Source organism: Tamandua tetradactyla, chromosome 3 (assembly GCF_023851605.1).
Source record: "Tamandua tetradactyla isolate mTamTet1 chromosome 3, mTamTet1.pri, whole genome shotgun sequence".
Lineage (NCBI taxonomy): Eukaryota > Metazoa > Chordata > Mammalia > Pilosa > Myrmecophagidae > Tamandua > Tamandua tetradactyla.
In genome coordinates, this window is record NC_135329.1 from 175,696,429 (window position 1) to 175,722,438 (window position 26,010).

Below are 26,010 nucleotides of genomic sequence, written 5' to 3' on the forward strand. Positions count from 1 at the left end.
CTTGGCTGGTGTGTTCCCAGTGTAAAACTCAGTTGCCCGTTGGGGGAAAGGACTGGGGTCATTGGGCTGAAGTGCTCTGGGCAGGTTCAGATCACACACAGGCATTTAGAAAGGAACAATTTCAAAGCGAACATCTGTTGGCTCATTTCACCCTAATGGCAGTCTGTTTTTCCTTTAAATTTGCATGGTATTAATTTTTGCCTCTCTCCTTTCCCCTAGAACACGCCCACTCCTGGATCTCCACGTTGAACTCAACAACAAATTGTATGACTGGAACAGCACAGTTTCGACTAAGGAGAGGTACTTCGTCCTGTTACAGCACACTCTGAGAAAGAAACTCATCCTCTCTTACAAATGAAAAATCAAGAGCCCTTCTTAGCAGAGTGGACTCCTTTCCCTCAAGGGACATCTTCAGACAGGCACTGTGTGTGTCTGGGTGAGGTCAGGTCCTGCCCGATGCTGAGGGCCCCCTGTGAGGCTGCTTGATTGGAAGGGATAGTTGAACTAGAGATGCCCGGGTGAAAGCCTGTATTGCAAAAATAGTGGCCAGTTCAGCACTGGGAAGGAAAAGACACTGAAATTTTAAAAGCTGATTATGACATAAATTGGGCATCTCAGGCAGTTCAGGATTGTGTTGCCTTCCATTCTAAGAACTAACGATCAGGTACACCAGAGTTGCAGGGATAAACATTTGGAGTATTTGCAGTCATAAAACTAAGTTGCCTTTGGGTATCCATATTCTGTATAGAAAAGTAAAATCAAAATATAGAAATAGGAAATCAGAACATAGCAAACACTATCTTACCTATCAGAAACAACCACAATTAACCAAAACTTTGTCTATTGCCTTGCATACTTTTTTCTGTACACAGAGCTGGATGAGTGGCTTTATGATTTGAGGTTGCTTTTCCATTCATCTGGGCAATCATATGACACTTCACAGCTAATCAAGTGTACCATTTTTTCTCTTGGGTTTGGTGACATGACCTTAAAAGAGACTATAGTTTAATGTGCCATTTAAAGTTGGTTTAACTGGCATGTGGCACTCTGTGTATTTTATCTTGGTCACGCAACAGAGGCTGAAAAGAATGGAAGGAACAGTTTTAGGCACCATAAGCAGTTATTCTTTAAAGATTATTTTGTAGTTTTAACGATTGCAAGGTTCCTGGAGGAAGCATTTAATTTAGCATTGCTTAGGGAAGCCATTGAGAAGAAATATGTGTGCTTGGTTTGCCCTCATGAGCCCCAACCCCATGTTACTTATTATAGAGGGACACTGAGATCTTTTTTTAAAATTTTGTTTATTAAACATACTAACATACAAACACAAACCACTTGTGTTTGTATGTTAGTATGTTACCACTTGATCATTCCATTCTACGTATATAATCAGTAACTCACGATAGCATCACACAGTTGTATATTCATCACCATGATCAGGAAACTGAGATCTTGACAACCTGGCAGCTTTGGTAGCCTTTCCTGTTACATGTAGACCAGGTAACTGGTACTTTCCATTTGTTTTCAGTCTTCTCATTAAGAAAAATAGCACATTGCTCTTAATTTTGGTGTGGGACCCTCACTGCTTATACAGGTGACTCATGTCAAAATGCTATGGGTGAAAAAAAAAAAATGCTATGGGTGGGATGCACAGGTGGTTCAGTGGTAGAATGCTCGCCTTCCATGTGGAAGACACGGGTTCGATCCCTGGACCATGCACCTAAAAAAAAAATGCTAAGGATAGATCTTTGACTCATCAGAAATTTGCAAACTACTGACAGAAGTTATTATAGTGTTTATTATATCACTGACATATTTTTATTATAGTATTCATCTTTATTTATATTTAAAAATAGAAATGATATAGACCCTTGTATTTTAAGCCTTGAATTCTGAAGGTTTCACCTCATTTGTGTCTTTTTGTCTTATGTGTATATATGTATATATCAGCCAGATGCTTTTAGAAGCAAATAACAGAAGACCTAACTCAAAATAAAAATATCTGTTTTGTTTGTTTGCTTCATCTTATTAAGCAGGAAGTCCAGAGGTAGGCCTGGTTGCTGGTGATTAATTCATTGGCTCAGTGATGTCATCAGAGTTTTTCCCTTCCCTCTCTGTAGCCTCAGCATTTTGGCTTTTACCTTCAGGTTTGTCAGGATGGCCACAGCAGAAGTATCACACCCAAACAACAAAAGAGAAAACATCTCTTCTTGGGTCCCTTCTTAAGATCTAAAGAGAAACCTCTCCTAAGCTCTTCTCTCCAAGTAGCTACAATTGCATGACTTCCCCATTCTTAAAACAAACATTGGCAAAGGGAATAGAATCACCGTGGTTGGCTTAGACCAATCTGGAGTCAATCCCCTGGGACTGGGGAAGGTTTTAGCTCCTCCCAGGCACACGGTCTCCAAAACCTGGGATTCTGTTAGCAAGCAAAAAGGAAAAAATGGCGCTCCCCTCTGGTGTAGTCAACCACAATGTGTGCCGAAAGAATGAGAACACCTGTCTTATGATGAAATGGCTAGAATGTTAATAACAGTCTTATGATCAGATGTTCTTCACAAATTAGAGCAAACATTGGAAATGCTTAGCCTGCATTCCAGGAAAGGCACAATTCACCTCTCTTTTGAGAGTCATTATCCTACTCTTCTACCCCTTATCCTCTTCCCTTGGAGAGGCAGCAAGGCCACATACCTTGCATTATCCTATCTCTTGGCATGGTGAAAATGCAGAGCTTGGCAACTCAGCATCTTTGCTTTCCTTTACTACCCTTCCCTTTCTTTCCCTTCTCTCTTTTAAAACAATCAACCATTAGATTATGTTATTTTGTCTATCTGTTTACTTTGGTCACTTTTTTGTCTCTGGGTTACATGCTTTTTTTTTTTTTTACATGGGCAGGCACCGGGAAACGAACCGGGTCCTCTGGCATGGCAGGCAAGCATCCTTCCCTGCTGAGCCACCGTGGCCCACCCGGTTACATGTTTTTTGTTAACACTAAGCATCAGTGAATCCCAGGGCCAAGGGAAGAGTGCTAAGTGTTTTCTTCATGTGTTTTGTTCACTAGCAAGAAGTATGGGGTGGACTGAAGAGAGATTGTGATTCCAGAGCCAGGTTTGTCTCTTGCCTGTATGACTCACAGCCAAGGGACCTGTGCCTCCCAAACTGACCAACCAGGAGAAACAAGGTCCTGCCTTCTCTTGCCTACCTCACAGGATCATTCTGAGGATGAAATGAGAGTGTCTTTATGACCATGCTTTGGTGATGTAACGCAAATGTAATCTGCTGTTGTTATATCAGACTATGGAAGGGTTATTTTGGAGAGGTTGAACTAAACTTGGAAGAGTTGGGCAGATTTTGGCAGGTTGAGATGGGAAAGAGTATGTTGCAAGAGAGGCGAGAGAAAGCAAGTGAAAGAAAAGAGAAGAAATGCAGTGCATGTATTAGAAACAGGGAGTGGAGAGGAAGTGGGTAGTGGTGAGTGCTCATCCTAGAGATGGCTGTGGTTAGAGTGTGGAAAGCCTGAAAGGTGCACGTCTTCATCTTTTAGTCAATTCTCATGTAAGTTTTCTCACTTCATTGGAGGCTTTGACTCCTTTGGTGCTTTTGTATACTAAATTACTTATTGTTTTCACCAAGTGTAGTTTTAAAATGAAGTATTTTGGACATAGTTAAGGAGAATTATGTTTATATAATAACAATATAATGATTACCCATGTACCCACAATCCAGCTTAAGATAAAATGTTCTAAAATATATTTGAAGACCACTAAGACATTATTTTATATTTACATAGCTCTAAATATAAAAGACAGAAATATACTTAACAATTTCAAACTTTATAATAACCCCAAGCTGAAAACTAGCTAAGTGTTCAGTAATAAAGCAAGGATTATGATGAAATGTGCCCTTGATGAAATTTTATATAGCCATTAAAATTATCTTTACAAATAATAAGATCTTACAGTGATGCAACTATTAGTTCAATTTACCTGAATTATCTCAGCTCATCCTCAGAACAGCCCCATGAGATAGGTATTATTGTCCTTATTATTTTTTCTTCCCAAAGGCAAAGTGTTGTTAAATAGCTGGTCCTTGGTTACCCAGCGCTGGAATATGACCTCAGGCTTAAAGATAGCCACTTCACACGCTTTCCTAGTTCACTATGTGGCTGTTTTAGTTTGTAAGCTGCTGGAATGCTATATCCCAGAATGGAGCGGCTCTTAAAAAAGAAATTTATTAAGTTGCAAGTTGACAGTTCTAAGGCCATGACAATGTCCAAATTAAGGCACCAACAAGAGAGTTTCTTGAATGAAGCCTTCATTCAAGAAAGGCTCATGCTGTCCAGAACAGCTCTGACAGTTGGGAAATCATGTGGCTAGCATCTGCTGGGGTCTTTGGGTTCTGGACCACTCTCTCAGCTGAGAAGGTACATGGTAATGTCTGCCAGGTTTCTCTTCTCACTTTATAAGGCTTCCCCAGGGGCACCTCCCTTCTATCTCCAAAGGTCTCTGGCTGTGTGGGCTCTGTCACCTCTAAAGCTTTTTCCAAAATGGTTCCCTCTTAAAGGGCTCCAGTGAGCAACCCGCCTTGAATGGTTGGAGACATGTCTCCATGGAAACCACGTAATCAAAAGTTACCACCCACAATTGGGTGGGTCACATCTCCATGGAAACAATAAAAAAGATCCCACCCAGCAATATTGAATGAGGATTAAAGGACATGGCTTTTCTGGGGTACACAACAGATTTAAACTGGTGCAACGGCCTTTACAAAGAAGACCATAACAGGAAAAATGCTCATGTGTTAATGCTACATGAAAAAGGCACCCGATGGTGCATCTAGCATAATTAGAGTACTATGTTTAAAACAGAGTGGAACACAACAACAAAAAAATACCTCTCACAAAGAAACAAAAGGCCAGAAAGAAATATTCCAAAAGTGGCATATAGGCGATATTTTCCTTTTCCTTTCTGTTTCCCAAATTCTCATCTATATCTATATATATATTGGGGAATATTGGTTTCTGCACTAAAGCCTGCTCCTCTCAGATTCTAGGAGAAAGTTTTGGGGATTAAGCGTGCTTCTTTGCCACTAAGAGGTCAGAATTTGAGGCCAGCCTTGCCAAGTTGGCTGTGTGGCAGACCTTCCTGTTGTCTCAATATCTGTCTTCCTTTTCTCTAATAATAGAAACCCTGATTTGTAACTGTGCATATAGCCTTGCAGAATATACAGGACTACTTGTCCATATGACTAAGTCCTGGCCAATGAGATGTAAACAAAAGTGTCATGTGGCAGCTGCTGGGAGCTTTTAAAGGACAGCTTGCATTTTCCCTTTCCCCTTTCTTTGTTCCTTTCTTCATCCTGCTTACTAGCTTCTGGGTGTGATGGTTGGAGCTCTAGTTACCATTGTGAACTGTGAGGAATAGGGCCATTCCATGGTGATGGCTGAGTGGAAAGCAGGAAGGAGCTTTATTGGGTGGTGATGTTAAGAGGCAGAGACACCATATCCCCCCTGGACTGCCTACCTGTGGACGTCTACATGATGGAGAAAAATAAGCCGCTTTTATTTTGGGTTTATATTTATTTATTTATGCATTTTCATTTGATTAGAATGTTTGGATTTTTTATACATGTCATGATTTTAAAAGAAAAGGTTATCTAGAGAGTTTTATTTTCTAATGATAATATTTTAAAATTTGTGTACATTTAAAATGTGAGTGAAATGTTTAATATATATGATCTCATTTATCTCATTTTATCCTTTTGTGGTTTTGTTAGGGGAATGGCATGCTTTATTAAGACATTATGGTAGGGTTTGGACACATCTTCATAAGAGATGCAACTCATGGAAACTTTCTATCTGAATCACTCAAATTGTGGACCAGCTTTTGGAGTGCAGCCATGGGTTCACAGGGAATAAGGGTATGAAAGAGAAAAACATAGCCACGTATATATTTAACCATTCTGAGTATGGAGAGGACACATTAACTATGCACATGTGTTTAGGACAGCTGAACATAATGACTCAAAAGAACCCACTGCTTTTAAAGCTGCAATTCCTTGTTTCACATACTGGACTTGGCTTGGAGAGATACATGGAGATGAATATAGTGTAGTGCAAATGAAGTCTAAATATTTTTTATGACATGTTAATACCCATCAGAAAGTGATATCCATTCACAGGGCACTACAAATCATGGGAATACAATGGTTTATCCAGAGGTCTGTGGCTGATCTTCATGATGGATAATCCAGAATTGATACGATGGTCACATAAATGAAGTTGTCATCCTGTCAGAGAGGTGGCTTCCCATGGATCCAGCACCTTACAGCAGCCCCAAAGACAGAAATGTAGAACTCAATCAAGACTGTTGAATGAAATGATTGATTTTCTGGCCAGGGAGGCTCACCTCCCCTTCCCAGAAACTTCCCCTTCTTGTGCCACCCTAAAGTTGCAGGGCTCTATTACACACTAAGTAAACAGAGCTAAGTATACTATGCTACGTGAATAAGGAAGGCAATATTTGGACTTCAATTATAATACTATTCAAAGCAATTTCCAACATTTTAAGGTTTTTTTAGTAAAAGCAATCTTGATGCCTTTTAATGAGATTTATCTTCTAAGTCACACATAATACTTATGAATATAGGTCCAGCAAATATTACCTATAGCCTTTCAAATTCACTCAAAACCTACTGATTTATTTTCAGAGAGGAGGTAACATTTTAGATCTTAAATGCCAGACTTGGGACTGTATTTAGTAAGCCATAGAGATCCCAGGGAAGTTTTTTGTTTTAATTTTATTGTGGCAAAGTACATATAACACAAGTTGTCATTTTAACCATTTATAAGTGTACAATTCAGTGGCATGAATTACAGTCACAATGTTGTGCCACCATCACCACTACCAGTTTCTCAAAACTTTTCATCACCCAAAACACAAATTCTATACCCATTAAGCAATAATTTTATATGCCCCCTTCCCTAGCCCCTGATAACCTCTAATCAACTGTCCTTCCCTGAATTTGCCTATTCTAATTATTTCACATAAGTGGAATCATACAATATCTGTTCTTTAGTGTTTGCCTTATTTCGCTGGCATCCAAGTTGTAGCATGTATTAAACTAAGATTTCTTTTTATAGAGGAATAATATTCCATTGTTAAGCATATACCACATTTTGTTTATCCATTCATTTGTTGATGCACACCTGAATTGTTTTCACCTTTTGGCTGTTGTGAATATGGCTGTTGTGTACATTGATGAAGCAAGTATCTGGGTTTTTTGGTTTTTTTCTTTTTTTTTTTAAGGAATCATCAGAGTAAAAGCTATTTGTGTATAAAAGATGGTGATTTGGGAGACTGCTTGCAATGTTGGTGACATATGAGGAAGTCTAATAAATTCAACTTAAGTATTTGTTTCACTTTATACAGCATTTATTTTGTAACTTTAAAAAATAAAATAAAACTACTTATTGTAAAAAAAAGTTCAGTCCCTTTAATATAAACACAATGTATTTATTGTAAACATAAATGGCTCTCTTTTTCATGTGGTCATGTCCATCTCTATATGATATTTAAGGCATTTACAGTTTTTTACTGTGTTAAACAAGGCTGCAAGAAACATTTTTTTTTTGTTTGACTGTTTCTTTAGAATGAAATCCTAGAAATGGAATTTCCTGGTCAAATGTTTAAATGTTTAAATATTGGCCAAACAACATGAATATCTGTTATATTGCCAAGCTGTCCTTGAGAAAAGTTCCACCGATTGATTACACTCCAATCTTCAGTGTAGGGTAGTACCTGTTTCCCACACAATTACTGACTAAAATCATTCTTTAAAATCTTCATCAATCTGTTAGGTGAAAAAAAAGAAAACTTATTTTAATTAGCATTCACTTAATTATTGCAGTGTTAGGCATCTCTTTTTTTTGGCCATTTAAATTTCCATTTTGGTGACTTTTCTGTTTAAGTCCCTTAAACATGAATCATAGGCGTATTTAAAAATCAGGATCTGTCCCAAAAATCAGTGGATTTTTAAATGTAATTAGAAACAACATATTTAAATTAATTCCAAAAGTCAAGTCAGTAGAGACTTTCTTTACCTCTCTCTATTTCAATACTTATGAATTAAAGGAGAGAGACAAACCAAGCTTTAAATACAATTTATTATCAATTTCCTCCACTTATCTCCATCATCCCAGAGAATGACTTATCCCTCACTTCCAATACCTCCTCTCTTGCACTTGATCCCACTTTCCCTTCTGCAAGTTCCTATGCTTTGGTCCATCCATTATTTCAGCTGTCTTGCATCTTTAGTCTTTCCTTCCATCTATAAACAAGCTCAGCCTCCCCTATCAAATAAAATGACTCTCCTTCAAGCCACTGTCCTTTGTAAACTTTTCTTTTTCATAAACTTTTTATTAGTCTAGTCTACACTCTCCACTTCCTCCTTTCCTGTTTATTCCATACTTCCCTACTATCTGGATTTCACTTTTACCATTCTACCAAATTTGCAAGATCCAAGAGTGTCATTGACCTTAGTTACCAAGCCATTGGTCCTTGGAGTCTATGAAACCATTGTCCCCTCCCTACTTCTCCTGGGTCTTGTCTTTAGACATTCTGTCAAGGACTTTTCTGGCCAAGTATTCTCTGTATCTCTCTCCTCCCGATAACTAAATGTAGATGTTCCCAAGGATTATTCCTTTGGCTTCTCTCTCTATATTTTTCTTTTAATAACTTTCTGGCTTCAGTTACTATTCCTATGCCAGTGACTCCAAGATCATCGGTAGTTATGTGCTGGATTTGGGATTCCGCAAGAAAGAATTCAAGGGCACAGCACAGATTAGGCAAGCAGGTAGAAAATTTATTTAGGACACACATGAGAAGAATGTGTGGACACTCTAGCAAGAGGGAAGAGGCAAGATACACACAATACTGTGGGAAGGGTTTTTCTTTTATACTTTCTTTTGCATTTTTTTTTACTAGTTATTTCATTGCTTTCCCCCTCTTTCTACTTTGCTAAAGCCTGATCCTAGATAACTATCCCTCTGGCCCTGTGCTGTTTACTTCCCCCAAGGGTTATTTATTGTCCTCAGAGGTTGTTTACTGCTGTTTTCCTCAGATATATCTCCTTCCCTTCTTACAGCCAGACTGCTCTCTGGATTTTGCCCTTTGCTCATTAGCTAGTCACTGGCCAGTTATTGCCCTAATTCTTTTTTTTTTAAATTGATAAAACAACATATAAACACAAACATTCTTAACATACAAACATTCCATATATGGTGTACAATCAACGGCTCACAATATCATCACATAGTTGTATATTTATCACTATGATCATTTTTTAGAACATTTGCATCACTCCAGAAAAAGAAATAAAAAGAAAAAAGAAAAAGCTCATACTATACCCCTTACCTCTCCCTCTCATTGACCACTTGTATTTCCATTTACCCAATATATGTTAACCTTTGTTCTCCCTATTATTATTTTTTAATCCATATTTTTACTCATTTGTTCAGACCCTAGATAAAGGGAGCATCAGACACAAAGTTTTCACAATTACACAGTCACATTGTAAAGGTTATATCTTCATACAATCATCTTGAAGAAACAAGGCTACTGGAATATAGCTCTACAGTTTCAGGTACTTCTCTTTAGCCACTCAAATACACCACAGACTGAAAAAGGATATCGATTTAATGCATAAGAATAACCTCCAGGATAACCCCTCGACTGTTTGAAATCTCTCGGCCACTGACACTTTATTTTTTCTCATTTCTCTCTTCCCCTTTTTTGGTCAAGGAGGTTTTCACAATCTCTTGATACCAGGTCCCAGCTTATCCTGGGTTTCTGTTCCACATTGCCAGGGAGAATTACACCCCTGGGAATCATGTCCCATGTAGGTGGGGGAGGGCAATGGGTTCACTTGCCATGTTGGCTTAGAGAGAGGGGCCACATCTGAGTATCAAAAGAGTTTCTCTGGGAGTGACTCTTAGGCCTAATTTTAAGTAGGCTTAGCCTATTCTTTGCAGTAATAAGTTTCATAGGGGTGAACCCCAAGATTGAAGCCGTGGCCTATTGATTTGGTTGTTCCCACTGCTTGTGAGAGTATCAGAAATTCTCCAAATGGTGAAGTTGAATCTTTGTGCCTTTCTCCTCATTCCCCTAAGGGGGCCCTGCAAATATTTCTTTATTCACTGTCCAAATCACTTTGCATTGTCCTAATTCTAACCCTGCCCAACTTTCTCCTAGAGACTTTTAACTCCCCTTAATCTTAAGGGAGTTTGGACTGATTGTCTGTTTTCTGTAGCTCCTTCAAGCTGTCAAGTGAGTCGCAGGCCCTACTTGTGAGAACACAGAAGTCTCTGACTATGCCATTGAGGGTGGCTAGTTGAGCATGGGGAATGAGAGAGTAGCTTCTGGTAAGGAGGAGTCTCTGTGAAAGGCTTCTAATCTGGAAGAAACAAACTGGGTGAGAAACTTAAATATAGATGGCTTGAACAGAAGTGGGAGCAAGATGGAGAGTTTTCAGGAACATTGTTGGTTGGGGGTTGGCATTCTGTGGCAGTTTGCAATATTTGACTGAAATTTGCATAAGAATAACTTCTGGAATGACTTCCAGACTCTATTTTAAATTTCTTAGCCCCTGAAATTTTCTTTCTTTCTTTCTTCTTTTTTTTTGGTTAACTAATTCTACAAGGCTCAACATGGGAGTCATGTCTCACATAAGGGAAAGGTAGTCAATTTATTTGCAGAGTTTGGTTTAGAGAGAGCCTACATCTAGTTTTACTTTTTTCCCTAGTCCTTTAAGGGATTAGCAAATACTTTGCAATTTCTTTTGCTTAAAATACTCTGGCTGTTTTTTGGTCTTACACAGAAGTTAAAGTTTTAGAATACAGGCATTATTATTCTTTACCCTGTATTTTGATTACCAGTGCTTAACTAGATCAGCATTATCCACATATTGCTATATGGAGTAAACTTTAATTCTGAAACTTAGGTGTTACACAAATACTTAAAGTTCTAGGGAAATACTAGGTTATAAAAATAGCAAAACATTTCAGAACTTAGAAATAACAGTTAAAGCTCAGAGGTAAATGTGACTGCTGTAAGAGCTTACAATTTAAGGTTTAGTTTTTAATAAGCATTTTTAAATGAAGCTACTTTCAGAAATAAAACATTTGGCAGTAGTTTTATATTGGATTCATGAACTCAAACTATAGCAAAAGTTTTGTTTTGTTTCACTTTTACATATTTTCTAGGCTTATATTAATTAACAGGTATATACTTATCTTGCTGGGCTTATATTACTTAACAGGTATATACTTGTCTTGCTTCTCTTTTAAAATTTACTTTTAGAGAAGCCTTAGAGCAAACTCACAAGTAAATTCGGTTGTTTCTATGATTTGTAATTTTTTAAGAGTACTTAAAACTGTGACTAACCATATCATACTGTTGTCTAACATTATACAGATTAGGATTAGGATATAACATGAACAATGAGAACATTGTCATGTTTTGAATAATTTTATATAACAAATGTATGAATAACATTTTATTCATACAAATTTAGCTTAACAGAAGGATAGAAAACTTCTTTGAATTATTGTAATACTTTTTAAACACTTTATGTAGTATATTAAACTATTTTAGCATTTTACCTTTACAAGGTGAAAGAATAAATCATTTGTAATTTCTTTTAAGAGAAGACTTGTTTTCTGGAACAAAGGATGATAAGGTTAACATAACAATTAATAAGGTTTCTAGATAGAGTACTTAGATGGTTAAGAAGATTTTTTTGGTAACCTTTCATTAAGAGCAGATCAGTAATATACATTATTTTAACAGTGAGAAAACATTCATTCAAATCTTGTCTTACATATTAAACTCTTTATTTTAGGACAAACTATACTATCTTAGACAAGCTTATTAAATTGTGGTTAGCATTGATTATAATAAACAAAATTTACTTTTACAAACTTTTTATAACTTTCCATATCCATTCAGGGTGTGCAGTTGGCAATGACTACTAACAAAATTCACTTTTTAAAACACAACTTTTTATATCCATTCAGGACATGTAGTCAGCAATAAATATAAACAAAATTCACCTACTTAAACTTTTTACAACTTTCTATATTCATTTAGGGCTTGTAGTTGGTAATGACTACAAATAAAATTTACTTTCATTACTAGGAATATGTTCACAAAATTAACATACTGTAAGATTGTGCTCTGAGGCAGTTGGAGGTGCATAACATCTTCTGCTAAGGCATTCTTAAAGATATGGGGACTCTGGAAACCCTTGGGGTAGCACTGTTTAAGTGAGCTTGGTAGGAATCTTATCCTTAAGTCAGTGCCATTCAAAAGCAAATAGGAGTTCAGAGTCTGGGCAAGAAGGGATAGAAAAAAAATGTGTCCTTAAGATCCAGGACTGCTTAAGGTGGACCCTAGGGAGTGAGGAAGAGCCCTCCCTAGAAGGGGGTGGGGCATTCAGGGACAGTGATAAGTTTACAAAGAAGAGGGGTAGTAAAGGTTCTAGTTCTGACTTTATTAACTCCCATAACTCAGCAAATCTGAGTGGAGGTAGATCTAGAGTGGCAGTTTAGGAAAGAGTAAATGGCTCTTGTATTAATTAAGAAATCATATTACCTGCCATGTTGAGTGCCACCTGAGGTTTCTCTATATTTGTGGTCAGATGTAAAATCAGTGGAGCCCCATGTGGCCTTGGGCACCCTGTCTTCTTCATTTGCCACAGGCAAGGCTCTGGGAACCACCCATACCCACTTCAGGAGATGGTGCAGTCCCTGGGCCCAGTGCTAATATTGGTGGCAGCTGGGTCAAGGCCCCAGTGGGTCCCGAGGTCGAGGGTTGTCTCAAGGTTTCTGGCACTCTTTTTGCCAATGGCCCTCTGACCCACAGTTGAGGTGAGGCCCTTAAGGCTTGGAGCCACGATTCAGGTGACTAGAGGGGACAGGGTGCTGTTAACAGCAACTGCCATAAGCTGAACCTGTTCTCTCTTTTTTCAGTTAATTCTCATTGCTTCTCCTACTCCTCAGCCTTGTCTCGATTGTTAAAAACAGAAAAGGCAGTTTTAACAGGTTGCTAATGGGAGTTTGCAGGCCCATGGAGAACTTTTGCAGCTTTCTCCAAATATCAGCGGCAGACTGGCTGATAAAATGAGTGTCCAGTAAAATTTCTTCTACTAGCCTCCCCTGGAACAGAGCCAGGTTTTCCCCTTTTGCCTAAGTGACCTCCCTTAGCTTATTGTATTAAGTGGCTTGGTGGTACATTTTCTCATGCCTTTTAGGAAACAAGTTTTAAAAGGGAATCATTAGAGATCCAAGATGGCGTCTTAGTAAGGTACATGCGTCTTAGTTCCTCCGACTCCAAATCAACTAATAGGTGAACAGAAACAGTACAGAACAGCTCCCGGGGCTACAGCAGGGAATGGACACACAGCGTAACCCAGTCTGGGCTGGTTAGTCTGACTGCGAAACTCGGCTGCGGTGAGTGAGATCCCCGAGCGGCGGGCGATTTCCCGAGCAGCCGCAGCTGCGGCGGTCCGAGCTAATCCCTCCCTCCTTCCCGGGCTGGCTGAGAGACGCGGAGAGACAAGCTTCCCAGCCAAGGCGGCCGGCGCCACACTTTTGCGGGCGGCTTCGAGTCTCGGCTTCGAGTCCGCGACTACGAGTCTCGGATCAGAGGGCTATCCAAAGTCTGGGCTGGCAAGTCTGACTGCGAGACTTGGCTGCGGCAAGACCCCCGAGCGGCTGCAGCTGCGGCGGTCCGAGCTAATCCCTCCCTCCTTCCCGGGCTGGCTGAGAGACTCGGAGAGACAAGCTTCCCAGCCAAGGCGGCTGGCGCCACACTTTTGCGGGCAGCTTCGAGTCTCGGCTTCGAGTCCGCAACTACGAGTCTCGGATCAGAGGGCTATCCAAAGTCTGGGCTGGCAAGTCTGACTGCGACTCTTGGCTGCAGCGAGACCCCCGAGCAGCGCGCGATTTGCCGAGCAGCCGCAGCTGCGGCGGTCCGAGCTAATCCCTCCTTCCTTCCCGGGCCGGCTGAGAGTATCGGAGAAGCAAGTTTCCCAAGCCGAGGCAGGCGGTACCCTTCTTTTGCGGGCGGCTTCGAGTCTCGGCTTTGAGTCCGCGGCTACGAATCTCAGATCAGAGGGCTATCCAAAGTCTGGGCTGGCTAGACTGACTGCGAGACTCGGCTGCGGTGAGACCCCCGAGCGGCGCGCGATTTCCTGATCAGCAGCAGCTGCAGTGGTCCGAGCTACTCCCTCCCTCCTTTCCGGGCCGGCTGAGAGTATTGGAGAAGCAAGTTTCCCAAGCCGAGGCAGGCGGCACCCCTCTTTTGCGGGCGGCTTCGAGTCTCTGCTTCGAGTCCGCGGCTACGAGTCTCGGATAGGAGGGCTATCCAAGCTGCGGTAGCCCCCCCCCACGGGAGGCTTCCTGGTCCGGTGGGGAATCCCCCAGGCCCGCTACGGCCCACAACCAGCCATAGGGTCCCCTCAAGCCGCGGCAGCTGACGCCCCCACCACGCGCGGCCCCTGAACCAACGGAGAGAATTGGATCCGAAATCCCCAGGCCACGGAGATTGGTGACTGGGGGAGACCCATTCCAAACACTTGAGACAAACGTGTGCCACGTGCGCCACCTACTGGGCAAGATAAGAAAAACAGATCCCAGAGATCTCACAGAAAAATCTTACAACCTTGCTGGGTCCAACACCCAGAGAAATCTGAATAAATGCCCAGACGCCAGCAGCAGAAGATAACTGTCCACGCTCAAAAGATTGAGAATATGGCTCAGTCAAAGGAACAAACCAATAGCTCAGATGAGACAGAAGACCTGAGACAACTAATGCTGAATATACGATCAGAAATGGAAAACCTCTTCAAAAATGAAATTGATAAATTGAGGGAGGACATGAAGAGGACATGGGCTGAACATAAAGAAGAAATAGAAAAACTGAAAAAACAAATCGCAGAACTTATGGAAGTGAAGGATAAAGTAGCAAACATAGAAAAAATAATGGATAGCTACAATGATAGATTTAAAAAGACAGAAGATAGAATTAGTGATTTGGAGGATGGAACATCTGAATTCCAAAAAGAAACAGAAACTATCGGGAAAAGAATGGAAAAATTTGAACAGGGTATCAGGGAACTCAAGGACAATATGAATCGCACAAATATACGTGTTGTGGGTGTCCCAGAAGGAGAAGAGAAGGGAAAAGGAGGAGAAAAACTAATGGAAGAAATTATCACTGAAAATTTCCCAACTCTTATGAAAGACCTAAAGTTACAGATCCAAGAAGTGCAGCGCACCCCAAAGAGATTAGACCCAAATAGGCATTCTCCAAGACACTTACTAGTTAGAATGTCAGAGGTCAAAGAGAAAGAGAGGATCTTGAAAGCAGCAAGAGAAAAACAATCCATTACATACAAGGGAAACCCAATAAGACTATGTGTAGATTTCTCAGCAGAAACCATGGAAGCTAGAAGACAGTGGGATGATATATTTAAAATACTAAAAGAGAAAAACTGTCAACCAAGACTCCTATATCCAGCAAAATTATCCTTCAAAAATGAGGGAGAAATTAAAACATTCTCAGACAAAAAGTCACTGAAAGAATTTGTGACCAAGAGACCAGCTCTGCAAGAAATACTAAAGGGAGCACTAGAGTCAGATACAAAAAGACAGAAGAGAGAGATATGGAAAAGAGTGTAGAAAGAAGGAAAATCAGATATGATATATATAATACAAAAGGCAAAATGTTAGAGGAAAATATTATCCAAACAGTAATAACACTAAATGTCAATGGACTGAATTCCCCAATCAAAAGACATAGATTGGCAGAATGGATTAAAAAACAGGATCCTTCTATATGCTGTCTACAGGAAACACATCTTAGACCCAAAGATAAACATAGGTTGAAAGTGAAAGGTTGGGAAAAGATATTTCATGCAAATAACAACCAGAAAAGAGCAGGAGTGGCTATACTAATATCCAACAAATTAGACTTCAAATGTAAAACAGTTAAAAGAGACAAAGAAGGACACTATATACTAATAAAAGGAACAATTAAACAAGAAGACATAACAATCATAAATATTTACGCACCGAACCAGAATGCCCCAAAATATGTGAGGAATACACTGCAAACACTGAAAAGGGAAATAGACTCATATATCATAATAGTTGGAGACTTCAACTCACCACTCTCATCAATGGACAGAACATCTAGACAGAGGATCAACAAAGAAATAGAGAATCTGAATATTACTATAAATGAACTAGACTTAATAGACATTTATAGGACATTACATCCCACAACAGCAGGATACACCTTTTTCTCAAGTGCTCATGGATCATTCTCAAAGATAGACCATATGCTGGGTCACAAAGCAAGTCTTAACAAATTTTAAAAGATTGAAATCTTACACAACACTTTCTCGGACCATAAAGGAATGATGTTGGAAATCAATAATAGGCAGAGTGCCAGAAAATTCACAAATACGTGGAGGCTCAACAACACACTCCTAAACAACGAGTGGGTCAAAGAAGAAATTGCTAGAGAAATTAGCAAATACCTCGAGGCGAATGAAAATGAAAACACAACATATCAAAACTTATGGGATGCAGCAAAGGCAGTGCTAAGAGGGAAATTTATTGCTCTAAATGCCTATATCAGAAAAGAAGAAAAGGCAAAAATGCAGGAATTAACTATCCGTTTGGAAGAACTGGAGAAAGAACAGCAAGCTAACCCCAAAGCAAGCAAAAGGAAAGAAATAACAAAGATTAGAGCACAAATAAATGAAATTGAAAACATGAAAACAATAGAGAAAATCAATAAGGCCAGAAGTTGGTTCTATGAGAAAATCAATAAGATTGATGGGCCCTTAGCAAGATTGACAAAAAGAAGAAGAGAGAGGATGCAAATAAATAAGATCAGAAATGGAAGAGGAGACATAACTACTGACCTCACAGAAATAAAGGAGGTAATAACAGGATACTATGAACAACTTTACGCTAATAAATACAACAATTTAGAGGAAATGGACGGGTTCCTGGAAAGACATGAACAACCAACTTTGACTCAAGAAGAGATAGATGACCTCAACAAACCAATCACAAGTAAAGAAATTGAAGCAGTCATTCAAAAGCTTCCTAAAAAGAAAAGTCCAGGACCAGACGGCTTCACATGTGAATTCTATCAAACATTCCAGAAAGAATTAGTACCAACTCTTCTCAAACTCTTCAAAAAAATCGAAGTGGAGGGAAAACTACCTAATTCATTCTATGACGCCAACATTACCCTCATACCAAAACCAGGCAAAGATATTACAAGAAAAAAAAACTACAGGCCGATCTCTCTAATGAATATAGATGCAAAAATCCTCAATAAAATTCTAGCAAGTCGTATCCAACAACACATTAAAAGAATTATTCATCATGACCAAGTAGGATTCATCCCAGGTATGCAAGGATGGTTCAACATAAGAAAATCAATTAATGTAATACACCATATCAACAAATCAAAGCAGAAAAATCACATGATCATCTCAATTGATGCAGAGAAGGCATTTGACAAGATTCAACATCCTTTCCTGTTGAAAACACTTCAAAGGATAGGAATACAAGGGAACTTCCTTAAAATGATAGAGGGAATATATGAAAAACCCACAGCTAATATCATCCTTAATGGGGAAAAATTGAAAACGTTCCCCCTAAGATCAGGAACAAGACAAGGATGTCCACTATCACCACTATTATTCAACATTGTGTTGGAGGTTCCAGCCAGAGCAATTAGACAAGAAAAAGAAATACAAGGCATGAAAATTGGAAAGGAAGAAGTAAAACTATCACTGTTTGCAGACGATATGATAATATACGTCGAAAACCCGGAAAAATCCACAACAAAACTACTAGAGCTAATAAATGAGTACAGCAAAGTAGCAGGTTACAAGATCAACATTCAAAAATCTGTAGCATTTCTATACACTAGCAATGAACAAGCGGAGGGGGAAATCAAGAAACGAATCCCATTTACAATTGCAACTAAAAGAATAAAATACCTAGGAATAAATTTAACTAAAGAGACAAAAAACCTATATAAAGAAAACTACAAAAAACTGTTAAAAGAAATCACAGAAGACCTAAACAGATGGAAGGGCATACCGTGTTCATGGATTGGAAGACTAAATATAGTTAAGATGTCAATCCTACCTAAATTGATTTACAGATTCAATGCAATACCAATCAAAATCCCAACAACTTATTTTTCAGAAATAGAAAAACCAATAAGCAAATTTATCTGGAAGGGCAGGGTGCCCCGAATTGCTAAAAACATCTTGAGGAAAAAAAACGAAGCTGGAGGTCTTGCGCTGCCTTACTTTAAGGCATACTATGAAGCCACAGTGGTCAAAACAGCATGGTATTGGCATAAAGATAGATATATCAACCAATGGAATCGAATAGAGTGCTCAGATATAGACCCTCTCATCTATGGACATTTGATCTTTGATAAGGCAGTCAAGCCAACTACCTGGGACAGAACAGTCTCTTCAATAAATGGTGCCTAGAGAACTGGATATCCATATGCAAAAGAATGAAAGAAGACCCATATCTCACACCCTACACAAAAGTTAACTCAAAATGGATCAAAGATCTAAACATTAGATCTAAGACCATAGAACAGTTAGAGGAAAATGTAGGGAGATATCTTATGAATCTTACAATTGGAGGCGGTTTTATGGACCTTACACCTAAAGCAAGAGCACTGAAGGAGGAAATAAATAAATGGGAACTCCTCAAAATTAAACACTTTTGTGCATCAAAGAACTTCATCAAGAAAGTAGAAAGACAGCCTACACAATGGGAATCAATATTTGGAAACGACATATCAGATAAAGGTCTAGTATCCAGAATTTATAATGAGATTGTTCACTCAACAACAAAAAGATAGCCAACCCAATTACATAATGGGAAAAAGACTTGAATAGACACCTCTCAGAGGAGGAAATACAAATGGCCAAAAGACACATGAAGAGATGCTCAATGTCCCTGGCCATTAGAGAAATGCAAATCAAAACCACAATGAGATATCATCTCACACCCACCAGAATGGCCATTATCAACAAAACAGAAAATGACAAGTGCTGGAGAGGATGCGGTGAAAGAGGCACACTTATCCACTGTTGGTGGGAATGTCAAATGGCGCAACCACTGTGGAAAGCAGTTTGGCGGTTCCTCAAAAAGCTGAATATAGAATTGCCATACGACCCAGCAATACCATTGCTGGGAATCTACTCAAAGGAATTAAGGGCAAAAACTCAAACAGACATTTGCACACCAATGTTTATAGCAGCGTTATTTACAATTGCAAAGAGATGGAAACAGCCAAAATGTCCACCAACAGACGAGTGGCTAAACAAACTGTGGTACATACATACGATGGAATATTATGCAGCTTTAAGGCAGGATAAACTTATGAAGCATGTAATAACATGGATGGACCTAGAGAACATTATGCTGAGTGAGTCTAGCCAAAAACTAAAAGACAAATACTGTATAGTCCCAATGATGTGAATCGACACTCGAGAATAAACTTGGAATATGTCATTGGTAACAGAGTTCAGCAGGAGTTAGAAACAGGGTAAGATAATGGGTAATTGGAGCTGATGGAATACAGACGGTGCAATAGGACTAGATACAAAAACTCAAAAATGGACAGCACAATAATACCTAATTGTAAAGTAATCATGTTAAAATACTGAACGAAGCTGCATCCGAGCTATAGGTTCTTGTTTTGTTTGTTTTGTTCTTATTATTATTACTTTTATTTTTTTTCTCTATATTAACATTATATATTTTTTTCTGTTATACTGCTAGTTCTTCTAAACCGATGCAAATGTACTAAGAAACGATGATCATGCATCTATGTGATGATGTTAAGAATAACTGATTGCATATGTAGAATGGTATGATGTCTAAAAAAAAAAATGGTCAGCACAATACTGCCTAATTGTAATGTAATTATGTTGGAACGCTGAATGAAGCTGCATCTGATCTATAGTTTTTGTTTTTTTTTTTCTTTCTCTTATATATTTTTGTACTTTTTATTTTTATTTGTGTTTTCTCTGTGTTATCACTTTATTTCTTTTTCTGTTGTCGTGCTATTTCTTTCTCTAAATCGATTTATATGTACTGAGAAATGATGACCATACACCTATGTGATGATATTAAGAATTACTGATTGCATATGTAGAATGGATTGATTTCTAATGTTGTGTTAGTTAATTTTTTTTAATTAATAAAAAAAAAGGGAATCATTAAAGAATATTTTTCCTTTACTGGAAATCAAGACATGGGCATAACACAAGCCACAAGTCCTTCTCAGGTCCTTGTCTTGATAGAGAGCTCTAAACATCTGGGCATAGAGAATTTCTGACTCCTTTCCCTGTCTTTTACAAACTGGAGGATGGGATTGTAATTGAGAGTCCCACTAGAAGGCTATGCTTCCCCTTCTTTAGATTATATTGACTGTTGGCATTTCTCATTTTTTTTTTTTTGGAAAAGAAAATAGTGGAGGCTCTCTAGTGCCAGTGTGACCATGTGGTGCCCCAACACATGTCAGAGCTGGACATTTCCCCCTCCATTAGCCCAATGTCTTGGGAACATGGGAAATACAGTTATCAGGTATCCCGGGATACCTTTTCCTAAGAGACATCTGCGCCTATGCTTGGGGTGGAGGTGCAGGTTTCTGGACCTTGCCCAGAAGAATTCTGGGACAGTGCTCTAGAGGAGTCCTACCTCTCTGCTGGCCCAATGCTTTGGGAACACAGGGAGTAAAGGTGCCAGCCATCCCCTGGACATTCCTCTCCAGGAAATGAATAGGCCTGCCCTCCTGAAGTGGGACCCATCCACCTGAGAAGTCTAGGACATTGCTCCCAGGAATACCTTTGTCCTCTAAATTTCCTGTTTCCTGAGGGATAAAAAGTGAGCATGCTTTAGAAGGGAAGCTTTATATTCAGCTGCAGTGGGTCTCAATAGAGACTAAAGGATCAAGGCCTAGAGGGGAGATACTCCCGTTGGAAAGTACAGGATTCCCATGGGTCTAAACCAGAGGTGACTCCCTACAGTGTTAAAGGCAGCACCTTGTTTGGTATAAGAATCTTTAGCCCAGAATCCTGTGTTACAAAAGATGAAATATCTCAGAAGGCATTGAAGGCCAGACAATGAAGAAAGGAGACTTTCATGGAGGCAGGGGAGACAACCTCTGTTGAAGAGGTGAAAAAGAGGACCCATCAAGAGGCAAGGTTTGGGTTCCCAGAGGGGAAGAAAAGAGAGGGTGTGAGAAATCTCAGAGAACCAAGGTGGGGAGAGAGGATAGAGAGCGAGAGACAGAGGAACTTGGCTCCTACTGGGCTTCTGCTTGGCCCAGGGAGAAGCCCACAGTCAGGTCCCGAGGGTGGTATCATCTGCTGCCTTGAGCCTCCTTGAATCTGCATGGCGTGGAAATGGGCTCCTACCACTTCCAAGGAAGGAGCCAGAAATTTAGAGTGAACCAAATTTACGTCCTGGGGTTGCTGGATCAGAGATTCCTAGAGACACAGAGCTGCATGAGAACGTTAGAGAGGCTAGCAATGAGCCATGTGAGAAGCAAAAATGGAAGCACATGGTCAAGCCTCCTAGTCAATGGCCATGAACTTACCATTCCAGTCCGAGAGAAGTGTCTCCTGGCTGGCTTGCCACAGATATTTGCCAGATTTGGGCTTCTGGGTTCTTGGCTATGCCATGAGAAACAATTCAAGAGCACAGCACAGATTAAGCACGCAGGTAGAAATGTTATTTAGTACACATTTTAGAAGAATGTGTGGATTCTCTTGCAAGATGAAAGAGGCAAGAGGTATGCAATACTGTGGGAAGGGTTTGGTTTTTTGTAGTTTACTGTTCTTTTTGTAATTTTTTTACTAGTTATTTTATTGCTTTTCCCCTCTTCTTCCTTTAATAAAGCCTGATCCTAGATAACTCTGCCAGGCACCCAAGCTGTTTGCTGCTGCCCAGGTTGTTTACTGCCATTTTCCTCAGAAGTATCTTTCTCCTTGCCTTCTTACAGCCTGACTGCTCTCTGGAATTTGCCCTTTGCTCATTAACCAGCTGTTGCCCTAATTCTAACCGTGTCTCAGTTATAGCTCAGACTCCTCTCTTCAAGCTCTGTTCTCATCTTTCACTTCTTAGTAAGCTTTTCCACCGATTTTCCCTCTGTCACCTCAAATCAATATACTCCAAGCACAAATAAGCTTCCACTCCAAATCTTCCTGTTTCTCCAGTTTTAGCTAATGGTACCATCAGAATATCATTTTTACCAAGGTACACCTTCTCCTGTGGTTTTACATCCAACTAGTTTCCAAATCTTGTTAGTTCTGCATCTACAGCATCCTTCCCATTTGTCTCATCATTACACTTCCTCTGTCTTCGTTGCCTCTTCATTGAACTCCTCCTCCCTGATCTTGGCCCCAGCGTGTGAATCCTATGATCTTTTCATGCACTGCAACCAGAAGAAGCTCCCTAAATGGAGCTTTGTCTTAAGTAGCCTTCAAAATTCTACAGCGCATACACATATAACTGCAGATCAGTCAAACATGGAAAACTTTTCTCCATATGTCTAGTTTAAACTATCTTCATTTTCAGCTGTTTAGAGACTTCCCTTCACACACTGTTGGTCCAGGCAAATTGAACAGCTCACTGCTCCTGACCGGGTCTTTGGTCCTGGTCACTGTAGCTTTCTGAATGCTCCTAACCCACCACCTCACACCTCCGTCCAAATATAACCGTACTTCAAGGCCCAGTGAAAATGCTACTTCCCTCTATCCTCTGTGAAGCCACTTATCTTCTTAACTGGAACTATTGTCTCCTTCCTTGAATGGAATGACCATTTCATCTGAATCACCTCCAAGACTTCTTTCCACTTTGTATTTTATTCTATAATTTTTGAAGAATATGCTATGAGTTCTTCTCAGTTTTATCTTTATATTTCCCCAAGCGCGTAGTCTGATGCAGAGCCTGGTAAACAGTAAATACTTCATAAATATGTATTGAATGAATTTATGGTTGACTGAAAGAAGAAATGATTGATCTAAATTTTAATTATTATTGAACCTTTAAATTTTTTTTTTAACTAGAGACATTGTAGGTTTACAGAAAAAAAAATCACATGGAAAATGTAGAGCTCCCATATACCTCTTGGATATATTCATGATCTTACTTTAGAAAGCAGTGAACAGAATTTACACTATTTTTGATGACTAGGTCATATGTTGATCAATTTTATATTTGAAGTATAAGTGGTTTGTGACAGGATTGTGATATATCCTAGATCTCCTTTTCTTCTTCACAATCAAGATATAATTCACATACCATAAAACTTACCCTTTAAAAGTGTACACTTCAGTGTTTGTACACTTTATTCACAGAATTGTTTCATGCATCATCACTGTTCTAGCTTGCTAGCTGCCAGAATGCAATACACCAGAAATGGAATGGCTTTTAAAAGGGGGAATTTAATAAGTTGCTAATTTGCAGTTCTAAGGCCAAGAAAATGTCCCAATTACAAGTCTATAGAAATGTCCAATCTAAGGCATCCAGGGAAAGATACCTTGATTCAACAAAGCCGATGAAGTTCTGGGTTTCTCTTTCAAGTGACAAGGCACATGACAAACAAAGTCACAGTTTCTCTCTCATCTGGAAAGGCACATGGTGAACACAGCATCATCTGCTAGCTTCTTCTCCTGGCTTCCTGTTTCATGAAGCTCCCCGAGAGGCATTTTCCTTCTTCATCTCCAAAGGTCACTGGCTGGTGGACTCTCTGCTTCGTGGTGCTGCAGCATTCTCTGCTCTCTCTGAATCTCCCATTTTCCAAAATGCTTCCTCTTTTACAGGACTCCAGTAAACCAATCAATACCCACCCAAATGGGTGGAGACATGTCGTCACCTAATCCAGCCTAACAACCACTCTTGACTAAATCACATCATCCAGGGAGATGATCGGATTACAGTTTCAAACATACACTATTGAATAAGGATTATTCTACTTTTATGAAATGGGATTTGATTAAAACATGGCTTTTCTAGGGGGTATACATCCTTTCAAACCAGCACAATCACTATCAAGTTTCAGAATATTTTCATCAACCCCAAAAGAAACCCTACACCCCTTAGCTGTCACTCTCCATTCTCTTTTCCCTAAGCTTATAGCAACCACTAATGTACTTTCTACCATTATGGATTTACCTATTCTTGGCATTTCATATAAGTGGAGTCATATAATATGTGATATTTTGTATGTGACTTCTTTGACTTAGCATAGTTATTTCAAAGTTCATCCATGTTATAGCATGTATCAGAACTTTATTACTTTTTATGGCCAAATAACATTCTATTATATAGATATACCACATTTTGTTTTATCTAGTCATCAATTGATGGGCATTTGGATTATTTTCACTTTTCGTCTATTACGAGTAATGCTGCAGTGAATATTCATGTACAAGTTTTTCTGTGAACATATCTGTGATGGTCAAGTTCATGTATTGTTTGGTCAGGAAAGCCCTGGCCTAACCATTACCGCAAGGACATTTTGTGTCTGGTAAATAAACCAGAAGTCTGGTTTATTAAATCACCAGTTGATTGTATCTGTGGCTGATTATATCTACGATCAACTAAGGGAGTATCTTCCACAGTGAGAGAATCTAAGCAGCTGTATTTAATCCAATCAGATACAGACTTTTAAGGAAGAAGAGAAAACTTTCACTTTTTTTCTTCAGCCAGCCAAGCTCTCCTCACAACCCTCAGAATTGCCAGCTGGCAGCCTGCCCTATGGAATTTGGATTTGTGCATCCCCACAATTGCATGAGACACTTCTATAAACTCTCATATTTACAGATATCTTCTGTTGGTTCTGTTGTCCTAGAGAACCCTGACCAATACATTTTCAATTCTTGAATATATATCCAAGAATAGAATTGCTAGCTCATATGGTAACTCTATATTTAATAGTTTGCGGAACTGCCAATCTGTTTTTCACAGTAGCTACACCATTTTAGTTTGCCACCAGCAGTGTATGTGGGGTCCAATTTCTTTATTTTTTTTCCTTTTTTTATTATAACTACCCTAGTGTTGTGAAATGAGAGTTTGTGGTTTGAGCTGCATTTCCCTCACAACTAATGATGTCAGGCATCTATCCTGTTCTTTTCAGCCATTTGTACATCTTGTTCGGAGAACTGTCTATTCAAATCCTTTGCCCATTTGTATATAGGGTAGCCTATTTACTGTTGAGTTATAAGAATCCTTTATTTATTCTGGATACTAGTCACTTATCAGATATATGATTTGTAAATTTTTATCCTATTCTGTGGGTTATCTTTTCACTTTCTTTACAGTGTCCTTTGTAGCACAATAGTCTTTAATTTTGCTGAAGTCCTATTTATCTATTTTTTCTTTTGTTGCTTGTACTTTTGGTGTCATATCTAGAAACCAATGTCTAATCCAAGATCATAAAGAGTTCCATCTTTGTTTTCTTCTAAGAATTGCATGGTTTTAGCTCTTACATTTAGGTCTTTGATTCAGTCCGAATTAATTTTTATAAATGGTGTGAGGTACAGGTCCACCTTCATTCATTTGTATGTGGTCGTCCAGTTGCCTTGGCACCATTGGTTGGAAAGAGTATTCTTTCCTCATTGATTGCTTGTCATCCTTGTCAAAAGTAAATGTAAGGGGCGGGCCGCGGTGGCTCAGCGGGCAAGAGTGCTTGCCTGCTATGCCGGAGGACCCCGGTTCGATTCCCGGCCCCAGCCCATGTAAAAACAAACAAACAAAATATAATAAAAAATAAGAAAATGTTTAAGATGTTTCCCTTTCTTCCTTCCTTCCATCCTTCCTTCCTTCTCTGTCTTTCCTTCCCTTTAAAAAAAAAAAAAAAAGTAAATGTAAGGGTTTAT

General features: G+C 39.2%; 1 protein-coding gene across 8 annotated transcripts in view; it reads left to right on the forward strand.

Moving 5' to 3' along the window:
• CFLAR (CASP8 and FADD like apoptosis regulator) overlaps positions 1-26,010 on the forward strand; it is an 81,108-nt gene that overhangs the window by 50,094 nt on the left and 5,004 nt on the right. For 6 of the 8 annotated variants that reach the window (XM_077154670.1, XM_077154667.1, XM_077154675.1 and 3 more), the window contains one exon: positions 220-2,012. In XM_077154670.1, coding sequence (XP_077010785.1) covers positions 220-358 — 139 coding nt within the window. In that variant the 3' untranslated portion in view covers positions 359-2,012. Of the gene's footprint in view, positions 1-219; positions 2,013-3,061; positions 7,510-26,010 lie in introns of those variants that run through there. The other 2 variants (XM_077154673.1, XM_077154674.1) reach the window with 2 other exon arrangements.